Genomic DNA, 15,079 nt, shown 5'->3' with positions numbered 1-15,079 from the left:
ATACATTCAACCTGTTGTATACTCACCTGTTTGAGACTTTCTATATTTTAGTAAAGGCTAATTTGGGATTGCATGTCCATAATCAATTGATATTAAGACAGATATTTGCAGGTACTCTTTTACAGCAACATTGTGGTTCTGCAATGAGCATTAGGTGGGAAGAATCTGCTTTTGTTTATCTCCATGGTTGTGTTTCAAATAACTGTCATTTAGCATTTAATTTCAAACAGCATTTTCATTAATAATTTGCCAAATTGTCATCATAACTCGGTAAAAGCTCACAGCTTACATAAAGATGAGGCCTAACACAAGTTTAAGATCCTTGCCTTTGGACATTACCTCTACATTCAATATTTATCCCAACCAATACAATACAATTGAGAGGAAATGAAAGCTGAAAGCTCTATTGGTTGGTTATATCATATACTGTTAATTTCTAAATCCTAAAATTCTGGATGGAGTTTGGAATGAAATGTTTCAACATAGCACTTTTCAATCAGTCAGTAAACGTTGTGATTCTCTGTTTGTCCAAAAAAAAGGTTTGATTCACCTCTTTTAAACATCATCATCATAATCATCATCTTGACCCAGCAGGCAGAGCCTTGTAGAGGGAGCAGGCACACAAAACAGAGCACAACAAACACTGCCGGCAAAAGAGCTCTGAAGCAAGTTAAAGTGGAAACAGACAACCCCCCAGCCCCTTGGTCTTTTTAAGTAATATTATTGTTGGTACCAGTTGTCTTTAAGACAACTGGATCGCTATTTGTTTATCTCAGGGCCTAGCAGCTACTAACCAGTTAGTTTCCTAGAGTTTAGTAATGCAAAGAACTTGCGGAACTTACAGAATATTGATACTCTGGTAACTGGGAAAAGCTACCGATAGCTATCAGGAAAAACAAAAGTGCTATCCTCTTTTGATTTGGTTGTACAATGGTTGATGCACTTCCTCATGCCGTAAATCGAGCCTTCATTTTCCCAGGAGATTGTACCTGGTGGCAGACAGAATTGCACAGTGAAAGCAAGGCTTATAGCAAAAAGAGTGTGGAGACCCAATTTGAGCCTGACAGGTTGGGCTGGGATTGTATAAATATTTGCAAATGACATTAAGGTTTGGGTTAGGTCAGGCCAACAATGGACCAAATGTCTGTGTTAGGCTACAGCAGCTCAGTGCTGGGGTTTGTTTTTTTACGTTACAACACATGAACACAAAACATAGGTAATTTCAAGTGGCATGTAAGTTAACGTTAGCTAGGTAATGATGGAGGACGTCAGACAAGTTATGTCTTCGCCTAACATTACCCAAAGCTTGATGTACTTGTTCAGGGAATTCTGGCCTTTCTAGCCAACTGCAGCAGCAGCAAACAGAACTTAAGCACTAGTGGAAGACCGTTCAAACAAAAGGGAACAGCACTGAAGCCATCCAAGGTGGATGTTATCGCCTCACCACAACACACGGATTAAGTAAATAATTAAGTTACAGATCAAGAAGAGATCATGGGAATGAAGACTTGACATAATGAAGTTGTAAGACTTCTTCTGACAAACTATTTGCATGTTTTCCTACGAAAGGTAATGCATTCAAATTTGTACAAAAACCACATATTTTTAAAGGCTTTGATCACATGACCAAAGTGCTGAAGGGAATCAGTAAGGAAGCAGTCCTGGTGGGATGGTGGATGGGTCAAAAAAACAGAATTTCCGTCTGGATTTTCCCCATGAGACGCGAGTTAAGAACCATGTAAATTTTGCGTTATTTTAAGGTAAGTCCTCGCCATGTAACCTCTGTAACTTTACATTAATTATATAATTGTACATTAAGGACATAATGTCTTTAATTAAGTGCTAATTCTTAGGAAATCATACAAACCGGTCTATGCGTATACTGATTAACTGCGTTAGGCTTGGATTGAGTTTTTACTTTTGACAGGGAACCAGTTTGAATGCAGATGGTGTCATCATTCACTAGCAATCACATTTTGTAATCAAAATTGACTTAATAATTATAAGTTAAAGCAAAAAAAACCCTCTATTTCCACTTTAACAGGGTAAAAGAGTCAGGCACATTTCAAATACCATGCATAAAAATACTTGCATGCATATCTTTAGAGTAATAAATGGCTCATTGTCTTAAATGCAGAAACACTAAAATGATCCAAAATGATCTGTTTAAAAATATGGAATTATGGAAGTTACAGCATCACAGCACCACAACAGATTGTTCACATGCAAGCATTACCAAACAACAAAAGAAATGCAGCTTGACACCAGATGACCCCTTCATTTGTCTGTTCCCACTATCTGTCTTGTTTGGGGATGAAGTCATCACAGTTGGGTATGAATTTTTCCTCTGAAGCAATATTTCTCAATTATTTCTGACAAGCACTTCATCAGCTCGGGGAGAATGAGAGAGAGAAAGATGAACAGACAGATCGAAACAGACAGATAGAGGGATAGATTGTATAAATGAAACTCTTTGACCTATACACTCCACTCAGTCTGCTCATCGTGTCCTCTTCCTTTCTAAATTATTATTCCTCCATCTCAGTTTTCATCCTCCCATCTCTGAAATCAGTCTTACATCACTGGATGTTAATGTGAATCCAAAAAAAGGTGCATTCCCATCTAAATCTGGCACTTTTCCGCGTATTTCTAAATACTTGATTGATTGAAATTGCTATTTTTTCCCGTTGGCCTCCAATGCTTGCCAAGCTATAAACAGCTCGAAAAAGAAGCAAGGCCAGGGCATTATCATCTATATTTAATGTGATAAGGTATTTAATGGGAGTACATCTTAATCTGGAGGCTGGCAAACTGCCACAGGAAACATTAGTGTTTAAGCACTGGTTGCCGCAAACACATTGCCTATGCAAAAGTGCTATGGGTGGGAGATAATCTGAAATTTTGTGCACAGGGGGGGTGGGGGGTTATATCTCTGTGTATCCCATTGGCACCTGCAGACAGCAAGAGGAGCAAGTGTGTAAAGGACTTTAAATTTCATGGTTCGGGAAGAGGTGACACAGACAGAGTGGAAGGCTGGTGGGTGAATGTATCAGTAGTGTCTTGCAGAGGATTTGTGGCTCCAAAAAGACCTTTTGCCCAGTACTGTAAGTCTGGGTATACACTGTCTGATTTTTGAGTGTTTCAGATTGATTTATCTGTTTTCATTTTACTATCACCACATACCCAAGTTTATTAAGATCCATATCGCGTAGTGTAGCTTGCACTAATCTTATAAGATTGCAAAAATATTACAGTCTGCAGGTAGCTTCAGACATCATAAAGTAACCTGAATTGTTACTATAACCTCAAACAAACCAATAAGATTCCCATCTAACAGAAAATATACTCTGGTTCTTGTGGAATCATTTGGCCAAACAGAGTACAAGACTGGTCCAAAAGTTTTATGATTTTGGCTTTGCGTCATTAGATACCCAGTGATGTGAGACAGGAAGGAGTGGAAAACCATGACTTGGCATGACTCCGAATGGTTTCTTTAGTCTGCCAACAGGAATGAACTACTCATACTCAATTATCCTTCTAAAGCGCAATTAAGAGAAAGACATTCAGAGAAAACACACAGCCATTAAAACAGCTATGTTTTATTTAGGAAAAACACTTAAAATGTCTTTCTCTTAACACACCTTTAGATTGTTCAGTGCTTAATGCCCCAAGTGGTGGTGTAGATGTAGTTTAGATTACATTTCTCTTATGATGTGCACATGCAGCTGTGACAAAGGCAAGGGACTTCAATATCAGTGGTATCACATTACTGTTGGGATGAGTATAATAGACCTTTTTTCATGGATTTTTTTTTCTTTTCATGCTGGCTCTTTGTCATGGCTTACTGGGACTTTTCAATAGAGCAAAGCAATTGATCATATTATTAGTAACACCTGTAATCCCTGATTCTGGATGTTCTATTAACAATTACTAATTACATTCTCAACAGGTTTGTGCAAAACCATCGTCCGACCCTCCAGTACTTAAAACCTTCTCAAATCCAGGACTTTTACGTTTTTATTTTCCCAAAGTCCTATGCTTTCAGGGTCTTAAATTCCAAATGTCCAATGTTCCCAGAAGTCCTAAGTTCCCAATGTCATATGTTCCCAAAATCCTATAGTTGTGTTTCCCTGAAGAAAACTTTCGGTATAGTACCTTTGGAACTAAAAGTAACCCCTACAAACATGTACCTACACCCTGGACCTGTTAAGCATTTCCACTGCAGACAGTGCTCTTACATGGAGGCAGTTTCGTAACTCACTGCTCCATTCAGCAACACTCGCTGCCACAGTAAAGAATGGTTCCAAAGGTATCATCCACAACTTTTGTAATGGAAAAGCAAAAAATGAATACCTGGCTGAACTGAACTGAACTGAACTGAACTGGCTTGCTTGGTGGAAATGCAGCTTATGGTTCCAGGGTCCTGAGTTCCCATGTTTAACATTCTGTTTATCCATATCAACCCTCCTAATGTGGTCAGGTCAATTTGATCTGTGTCATGACTCTCAGAGTCATGATAATAGTTCTCGAACCTAACTCTAGCCCGTGTCATATTAAGCAAATACAAAGCTGGGCTAAACCATTTTCATTAAAGGTTGCATATTTTACATAACATTTGACAAAAAAAACAAAAGATCTGCAATAGGAACATGAAAGATTGGGTTTGCTTATCTAAAGCTTACATTTTACTCTTCATTGTTGTCATCCAAATTATGTAACAGGGTTGGCACATTTACAGAATGTCTGCAGGTATTTTGTGTGATGGAGCGGTGAGCTGAGGACAGAATGTTAAAATAGCAGCATGTGGTTACATCACTACACTCTGTTCCCTGAAACATTGAATGGGTACAGTAGTAAGTTATCTTTATCCTCAAACAAACAAAGCTAAAGTTTTTTTTCACTCTAAAGACTTAAGTGACAATTGTAGCAGTTTTTACAGTAGACATTAATAGCTGCTATTGGGTAACAGACACTTTCTCCTCAATTCATCCTTGCTTTCTAAAAGATGTGTTGAAATTTCCTGTAATGAACCAGGATAGTAACTGTTACATAATAACCAGCCTGTACTGCTCACTGGCTTTAAGCTAGCAGGGCTATCTTTAGTACAACAACAAACAGAGGAGATAAAAAAAAGTAAGAGTAAGAGCTTGCTAAATGTTTTATAAGTTCTGCACTACTGAAACTCAGATGCTGAGTCATTTTCAAAGTTCAGTTGAGGGTCCTGCGGTTCAAATCTTTTTTTTCTGTCCATTTCTCACACCTGAAGCTTTTATGCTGAGAGGACTAACGGCCCTAGTGAGTGTAAAATTATGTTTCGAAAAACCACAGATGTTACGCAGCACCAAAAGCATGTCTCTGTTCTTTCTATTTCTGTATGAAATGTTGCTTTTGGGCACAGAAACACAGGAAAACTGCAAAAGGCACAGTGTGCTGCTTTTACTTTGTGGTTAAATCGTCTTATGGGTTTGTGATTTTGTTGATTAAGGTTATCCCTAACACTACAACAACATTTTGAGATAATGCGCAGCTGTTATCCACCCAAGCAGCTATTGATTATTATTAACATTACCAATTCATGATAAGAGGCAATATAAATTTCATGGGGAGCTGTAAGATGCCTATGGGTTGTTTTTTTTCAAACAGATTGCAGTAACTACAGAAGACATAAAACTACAGGTTGCCCTCTATTATTTAAAAGAGTCCCATCTGTCTGTTGATCCAGTTTTGTCAGGAGACAAAGACAGTTGCAAAGTGCACGCAGCATAAGACATCAGGGCAGAGCTGGATCTGATCCACCTCCACTGGAAACTACTACAAAAGGCTGCCCTCTGCTGCTGGATGAGTGTGATCAGGCTGTTACTCTGCCCCTGTCACCACCTGCCCCTTGCTTCACAAACCCAGCGCTTCGTTCTACATTAATTAGCAAAACATTTAACATTTTGAGTCAAATTTAAGATATGATCTGGATTTGAATTTTTCAATTTTGGCCAGGGCTCTAGCTTCAACATTTGTTGTAACTATGTAATAAATCCAACCAACCCTCCCTAAAAACATACTACCCTAATTCCAAAAATGTTGGGTTGTTGTGTGAAACGTAAATAAAAACAAAACGCAATGATCTGTAAATGTGTTTTGACATGTATTCGATGGCATACAGTGCAAAGACAAGATATTTATTATTCAAAGTGATGCATTTTATATTTGTTTTTTTTTTTTATTTAGACCTATTCTGAATTTGATGCCTGCAACACATTTCAGAAAAGTTCAGACAGGGGGCAACAAAAGACTGGGGAAGTTGTGGAATGCTCAAAAAATAGCTGGACCATTTCACTGGTAAACAGGTTAACTGGTAACCAATGACAATATCATGACTGGGTTTAAAAGGGGCATCTTTGAAAGGCTCAGTCGTTCACAAGCAAGGATGGTGATAGGTTAACCCATAACCCAAATATTAAGAAGAACATTTCTTAACACACAATTGCATTACACATTAAATGCCTGTGACCTTTGACCCCTAAAACTGCACTGCATTAAAAACTAACACAATTGTATAAAGGATATAACTAAATAGGCTAACACAAAGTGGAAAAGTGTGCTTTTGTCTAATGAATCCAAATTTCACATAGTTTTTGGAAATCATGGACGTCTTATCCTCTGGGCTAAAGAGGAAAAGGACCATCCAGATTGTTACCGTTGCAAAGCTTGAAAGCCACCATCTGTGATGGTATTAGGGAGTGTTAGTGTTAGTCACATATGTAGAGGCATAATGAATGCTGAAAGGTACATACAGGTTTTAGAGCAACATATGCTGCCATCTAGATGTTGTCTTGTTTAGAGACTTCCTTGTACACAGTGAGACACACTGTGTACATTCTTCAGCTGTGTAGAGTACGACAACAGAGACTCTAGACTGTTGAACATCTAACATTGTATATCAAGCAAAAACATAACAGAATTTCACTTCTAAAAAAAGTTTGGCTGAGGAATGCGACTTCACATGTGTAGGTTTAAAAAACAGGTGCTCTTTGGATTTGAAAAAACACAATTTTTTTTGTGAAAATATACATATCTTTCAGTTTGCACATTTAAAATCTTGTCTTTGTATGGTATTCTATTGAATACAGGTCTAAAAGGATTTGCAAATCATTGCATTCTGTTATTTTTTTGATGTTGTCCAGCGTCCTAACATTTTTTGATTGTACAGATTGTACATGAAAACCCCCAAACCAAACTACATAAACTGTAACTGCCGCCTCTTATCTTTCTCCTGACTCAGCCCACCCCACACAGTAACACATGCATCCACCGCTCTCTCAGATACCTGCAGTGTGATCCATAGAGTGGAGTCCCGGGCCACCAGAAGAAAACACATCACTGGTTTTCATTGGACTGCTTCCACTGGTGTTAGTGGTGCTTTTGCTTTCCACACCAAACAGGCCCGAACTCTTCTGGGAGTCCATGGCCGAGCCCATCCCAGTCTGGCCCAGAGTGGAGCTCATGCTGCTCTGGAATGGTGGCATGCTAGACCCCATGGTCCCTCCCATCCCAGACTGAGAAAAGCCTGATGGAGAGAGAGAACACAGAGATTCTTCACCAACAGACAACTGTCTCAAGAAAATTAAACACACTGCTGCTATATAAAGACACTGCTTTTACATTTTTTTCTAAAAATGTATATGATGTAAGGAAGCTGTAAAAACAGTGGTGAGACCAGGCGTTTCATAACATTAATCCATAACCAGACTGGCATGCTTAAAGTATCAAGATAAAGCTGGTCAAATGATGCATTATAATTTGTCACACTACACCAGTTTCAATAATAATAGTAACTAAATTTTGTTGACAAATTTAAGCTTAACATTACTAGAGGGAAAGCTCACCTAAGTATGAAAATTCAGTCATTATCTAACTCAGTCTGATGGAAAATCAGGTGAAGTTTTGCAATCTGCAAAACAATCAATTGAAGCAAATGGTGACAAGGATTGAAAAAAATACAAAATAAAACCATAAAATATCTCCATACTGCTTGCCTGAAGCAATCCAAGTGTCCTGAAGCCCTGAGGTAGCACAGCGGATACGTGAACGTGGCTCCCACACTACTAACTACAGGCTACGACAAGGCTAAAAACGTGACCTCAGTCCCATTTTTCAAAACAACTTGGCACATCGGGGCTTAGGGACACTTGATGACTTCAGACGAGTAGTACTGAGACATTCTGCGTTTTTATTACGGTTTTATTTTTTAACGTATGTTTTGTGGACTATAAAACTTCACCTAACTTTCCCTCAGCATGACGGTGAGTAGATAACAACTGAATTTTTAATTTTTGGGTGATATAGCCCTTCAATGCTACTATACACGGAATTTGAAAAATTCTAATTAGTGTCCCCAGTGGTTGAATCAGTGACTGCCAGCCAACTGCACCAATTTTACTGTGATTGTCTAATTGTTATATGTCTACGAACTAAATTGGCTGCCATTGGAATTTATATAACCTGGATTTAAACAAGTAAGGCTACCAAGAGCTAGCTCTCTTTTACAAAGATAGTATACATTGACAAAATATCAAAAATGTAGCCGATACTAAAGTGCACATTAAAAGCAAAACACACACAAAAGCCAATGCATACATCAACAAATAATCCAAAGCATCAACAGATGGAACAACGTCACTCAAAGAAAACACATGCATTCACTGTGTTCTGTCAGTCAAAACAGATTTAAATTGATTAAGAGGAATTCATGCATCTAATTTTAAGAACTTCTGCAGGTTGTTCCACTGTGTGGGGTCTAATATTTAAAAGCCAAATTCCTGATACCAGCACTAACATAATGATTTGAGAAAGGCGTCTGAATGCAGCACAAAAAAACTGATATCAATCCAGGTTTCAAAGGGTTAAACAACTTTTTATGGTAATATACAAACACACAGGAGTGATAATATGATGATCCATCCAGTCAGAGGTCAATATTACACAGGACGTAAAAAAGTGAAGTGGACCTAGTAATGAGTCAGGCATGCTGTTGTCCTTTGTCTTGTTCAGGCTCCATTGATCTGTCTTTGCTCCCATCATAGGACCTGAAAAGGGAGACAGACAGACAGAGAGACAGAGACAGATAGGCAGGAGGGAGAGAAATCCAAGAGTGAACAGAGGAGCGAAAATTTGAGAATGACAGAGGACAGTGAGGGCAGAGAGCCAGAGAGAAGTCAAAATGAGTGGGAGGAGTGAACAAAGAGGTGAATGATTGGGAGAGATGAGGAGCAGAGTGAGATGAAGCCGTGGGATAGAATATCAACAGATATGCTAATTTTGGTAATGTCCAAATGAGTGCATGCATAATGTAAATTTATATGGAAAAACCAAAAAAATATGTTGGATATTTTGACATGTCACAGTAGGAAAAGCACAGGAGTAATAATGAAATGAACAATGGCTGAATTCCATCTAGCCACTTCAATTTCAAGGTTAAGTTTTTGTTTTCATAGCTTATTGAGACGTGAATAAAATTAAGCCATACTGTTATTTGTAACACTTGTGGTTTTCATACTATGACATAAAAAATAACTATTGCAACAAACAGAGAATGCAATAAAGACTTTCTGCATACAAGCTGATATGCACATAAATTCTACCTTTTCTTTAACATCTAACACTATAGACACAGCCTTGACATTCTGCTACCACAGATTTGACTCTTGTTTATGCTATTTTGTTGTATGTATTGAATGAAACTAAACACATAAACACTTTTTTGCTTCCTTTTTTTTTTTTTTTTGGTTACAAATTAGTTAAAAAAAACCCTTTTTTAATAATATGAAAAAATTGTTGGAAAAACCTTTACTTATGAGTAATTGATTAAAATGTATGTTCATAAATATGGTAATTAAGTACAAAACACTTTTGAATTTCTTTCAGATAATGTGGAATACTTAGCTGGAACAAATGAACTTGTATGAGTTATCAACATAAAAACGTGTCTTCATAATTATGGTAAACTAGTATTTAATTACCATATTTATTATACATTTTCAAGTTGATTCATCCTAAAAACTATGTTTTCATCTCATTTTAAAATGAATTTTTAAGAGTTATGTAGTGTTACCATATTTATTGGAAAAGGAGAAGTGCTCACTAATGCGGATTTAACTAAATTTGTAAAAATGTAAAAGAAATACATCTGTTGAGTGCAAAAAAAATAATAAGATTTTCAACTTAAACTTGTGGAAAATGGGAACAAAAACAATTGCTGCATTTAGCGTTTTGTTCAGTTCATCAATAGCAGATGCAAACAGATTTTTTCTTTTTCATAATTTTCTTTAAAATGGAAAATTTGAGTGTTGAATTTGTTTGTGTTGAGGATCATGTGAGAAAACATTGCTCATTTGGGTAATACAGTTTTGGGCATACAAATCTAGAAGAGGGCCACTTTGCTGGTCTCACAATTTGATTGTTGTTATCAGAGTGACCTACAGGGGGAACTACAGCTCCCATGAGCCTCTGCAAGAACAAAACTAAATCAGTGTGCAAAAAGATCATCTGTACTAAAGTGGGAAAACTGTATGATAAATAACTGGCACTTCCTCCTCCCTCACCAGACAGGTAGTCAGAGCTGAAGGCAGGCTGTCCTGGTGGGTCTTGGCGTCCCCCTGATGACATCATTGATGACATCATCCCTGGACCTAGAAGAGATTAAAAGAAAACATTAACAACATAGTTCAAATATTTGTTATTTGTGTCATTATAATACAGATTATATCTTTATGGGTGAAAAAATAGTGATATTAAATAGCAACAGATTTATAGACTATAACAAAAACTTATTTGGCAAATCCCCCTGATGTGACAGGAATATGAGTTCATAATGTTTGCTTGCTTTTCTGTCCATGTCCATTCATTTTATTTTAATTTTAAGATTTTTATTGATTTATGTATTGATTATGATTATTTGTTATTACTAATTATTATGATCTGTGTAGAATGCCAATTATCTCTGCTCTCATGTACGTTTGTGTTCTTGTTTACATGACATTTTTTGGACACACAAGGTTCCTGCAGCTTACAGCAAGTAAATTTAGGACTTTTTCAAAACCACTAGGAATTAAATTTATGACTAATTTCACTATAACCAAAATCTAGGTAGAAAAAAAATGGGAGAAAAAAGATCTCACATAAATTACTTTGGGTTAGGGAGATTTTTTTGCTAAATTATTTACTGTACTTTAAAATAAAACATGACTTTTGGGTGACAGCAATGTAAGTAGTATTCTAATAATTTTTCTTTTAAAGTTACCTATTATTTTGAGATTTGAGACAATGCAATTTCAGAAATAAGATTTATAAAATCATATCTTTTATGTCCTAGCACTTTTAAGACTTATGGAAAAAGACTTTAAGACCAATTAAGGCCTTAGCTTTAGACTATTTCATTTGATGCCTTTTTTAGACTTTTTAAGGATCCACAGGTACCCTGTACACATCTTTGTTAAAGCTGTGAAAAAATAAAAAATACTGAAAGATCATATACTAGCTCATTAGTCTTTCAGGCTTTTCGTTGCATACAACAATCATTTTCAGGGATGAAAAAACAAAAAAAAAATAAAACCCAGACCTTGGATGAATGACCTACATATTTCTGACAAACACAGACTGCATCCTGCCGGCTCTCTTTTCAAACTCTCTGTATAATAAAACTGAAAACTGCACCTGAATCTGTCACTCTGCTCTGTCAGCTGTTAAATCACCAAACAGGTCCTGCTTCCCAAAAACCAGCCTCTGCAGCCTGTTGGTGTGTGTGTTTGCTGTGTACATCTTTTGACAGTGAGGCGAGCAGACACAACACGTCGCCAAGGGGACTATCACCATGGTTACGCAAGGGGAGGACGACAGCATCTGTGGCTCCTTCGGCAACGCTCACTGTGGCTGGATGTGTCTTAAAGGATGGATGCATGTGTGCCAAACACTGAGAGGCACACATACCAAGACGCACAGAACACACCCACACTGTATGGACAAATACTGTATATTAAGTACATCTTTATATTCCTGTTCCTGCAGAAGGAGCAGCAGGAGGAGCTTCTTAAGTGCTGCTGTATAATAAAAGAAATCAAGAGGCTGATGTAATCCATCTACTATAGTAAAGATTTGCTCTGCCGGCTCCATTAAATCCCACTAGGCAGCACAGACACAAAACTTGCTATCATCGACACTATTATAACAATAAAAGCATATTATCGACGAAATAACACAAAGGAGCCATTACATGATCAAATTAAGCTGAGCTCCACTCATGTGCACAATATATCCATGCGTCAAAAAACTGAACAGTATTGGCTTTGAAATTGTGCTTCTGTTAAGTCTTAAATGGGATTGCGCTCATTGTGGTTTTATTATGTATATTTCAGCTGAACAAATTTACTTGCCAGCAAAGTAAAACCAAAAAATGTTGAGTACACCAAAGTTTTATGTTATGAATGTATAGCATGGGTCCCCAGTGTTAAGAAACCACCAAATGCTAACTTACTTATGTTGGGCAGTTTGCATAATTGTATATATTGACAGTACTTTAGCAACTGCTTGGCTAATTTGAAAATTATTTGGGTGGTTTTGGGGGTTATTGAGGATGCTGAATCCATTTCTGAAATTTTAAAATTAAAAATGGAATTTTTTTTAAGTCAGACTGCATAACTTTACTGCAGTTGCGCTGACTTTGATTAATTTTTATTCAATTTAGATATTCTAGAGGACACTGTATTAAGTTGATTAGATAGGTAACTTACTCTGTCTATTTTATGTTTTTGAAATAACTTTATATCAGTTAGAAATTGTATATTTATAAACACATGAATAGAACAATGCAGGAAGGAAAAAGGAAAATAGAGCAGCCCCACCTCCATATAGGTATATACTATATATATATACATACATACACATATATATATATATATTGTATGTATGTATGTATGTATGTATCTGTGTATGTATGTATATATGTTTGTATGTATGTATGTATGTATGATTGTATGTTTATATGTATGTATGTATGTATGTATGTATAAATGTGTGTGTGTATGTATATACATACACACATACATATACATATGTATAATTATAATAAATAAAAGGAAATTTGGAAAAAAAGTAAAACCATCCCCAAAAGAATCCTAGTTAATAATTATTATTATTACAAATTAAGTTTTCTGGACATTTTTCCTTCTTTTTTTAAAATATCTTCTTATAATTATTCTCTCTTTCTCTCACTCATTTAAAACTAATTTTCAGGTCATATTGTCATATTTATCCATACTTTTGCCATGTTTTCAAAAGAAATTAAACACAATTTCTCAGGTTTCAAAGGTTTTAATGCATGTGAAAGACATCTGCACGCAGCACAAGAAAAAGGGGTTTCAAAGGGTTAAAATGATACTTCACCCCTGAAATGATCACTGTCAGATAAATGTAGCGTGCCTGGTAAAGTGCATGCGTGCTTGCCGAGGCTCCCCTCTCATCCGTGCGTGAGAGCGTCTATGTTGAAGTGTTTTAATTAGGACGGTTTTAGAGAAAATCCCTGAGTTTGGGAAGCTCGGAGCATACGACCGGATAAATAAGACTTGGATTAAACTGCACGAGTTGTGCGAGAGTTTGTGAACAGATGTTTTGAGAGAGTTTTGTTGTTTGAAGCCTTCAATTCATCACGAAAGTTTTCTTTATGAATTCAGGGAAACAGGTGAGTAATTGGTATACCAATGATCATTTTGCAGGTGAAGTTTTCCTAAAATCCATTCTTATTTTGTAATGTCAAAATATCAAAATTGTAATTGCCAAAAATAATTTTATCTCAAAAATGTAACAGGTCTTTGGAGAGCTGAGGAATGTGAGACACCACCAGGTTAACTACAGAGCAGCATTTTCTTTGATTTTGGGAAAATGGAAAGGAAGACATGCCTGAGAAAACTGATGAGAATAATATGTTTGTGCTACAGGAGACTGCTGAGCACAGAGCACACAGTCATTTTGCACTGAACACAATACAGTGATTTGTTGTTACCACAGTATGCTCACTGCTATATGTTAAGGTACTTCGGTCAGTGCAATCAACGGCAGTACAATATGTATGCAAAACAAGCTTTTATGGGTTAAAGTAGCAACAACGCACTGCAGAAATACTCCATTACAAGTAGAAGTCCTAATTTTAAGATCTTACCTTGGTAAGAATTATCTACAGAAAAATGAACTTCAAAAGTAAGTAAAAAGACTCTTTATGCTGACAAAAAGAAAACTTTGTCTGCATCTATTTTTCTCCTTGATAGGTCAATCAATCTGAAATTGCACATGAGCATTCAGAATTGCCACAGGTAGAGAATGGTGAAGCCCTTTGTCTCATTCACCCACTGCCCGTGCCTGTTTTGAAAAAGAAAATACTTCATAAATAACCTTGACTTGCTTTGTCTTCTGCCAGTGGAGTCAATGAGTGAACTCAAGTCAAAATATATTTTGCTGATATTATTACTGTATTTGACACTATTGTTGTTGGATTAGGTTTTATTGAATATGTATTAATAATACATATCTTAATAATTTGTATTTACATATCTAAGAGTACTTGAAGCTGTCAAGAGGTAATATGCTCAAGTTCAAATTTGCCTTTCCAAGTTAAAAAGCTCACATCGTTGATCATCATTTTGTGCCTTATTTTGAAAAAGGCACCGGTACCATTTCAAAAGTATTGTTTTACCACAGATATCAAATAAAACCCAAACAATACCCAACCCTAATCACCTACAGATTTTTGCATACATGTGCAGATATCTGTTATCAGAAATCATAATATTCATAGTTATCAGATAAACAGAGTGGAGTAATGAGTACAATATTCCCCTTTAAGATGTAGATGGAGTAGAAGTATAAAGTACCATCAAATGACAATACTCAAAGTACAGTTGCTTTATATTTTACTTTAAAGTATTTAAGTCAGTGCACTTAGTTATATTTACAAACATTATCTCCCCTTTACATGAGGTCTAAATGTTTATTGAAGACCTATTTCTTTTTGGACTACTTATTAATTAATATCTTAATC

General features: G+C 36.4%; 1 protein-coding gene across 1 annotated transcript in view; it reads right to left on the bottom strand.

Moving 5' to 3' along the window:
- Positions 1–15,079, bottom strand: part of map4l (microtubule associated protein 4 like) — a 129,706-nt gene that overhangs the window by 67,898 nt on the left and 46,729 nt on the right. Inside the window, exons 3-5 of the mRNA XM_042497553.1 lie at positions 10,596–10,682; positions 9,003–9,080; positions 7,322–7,561 (exon numbers count right to left, since the gene is read on the bottom strand). Coding sequence (XP_042353487.1) covers positions 7,322–7,561; positions 9,003–9,080; positions 10,596–10,682 — 405 coding nt within the window. The remainder of the gene's footprint in view (positions 1–7,321; positions 7,562–9,002; positions 9,081–10,595; positions 10,683–15,079) is intronic.

The sequence above is a fragment of the Plectropomus leopardus genome, chromosome 12 (genome assembly GCF_008729295.1).
Source record: "Plectropomus leopardus isolate mb chromosome 12, YSFRI_Pleo_2.0, whole genome shotgun sequence".
In the NCBI taxonomy this organism is placed as follows: domain Eukaryota; kingdom Metazoa; phylum Chordata; class Actinopteri; order Perciformes; family Serranidae; genus Plectropomus; species Plectropomus leopardus.
Note: the sequence above shows the minus strand (reverse complement) of the source record. Positions and strands in the feature narration are given on the sequence as shown.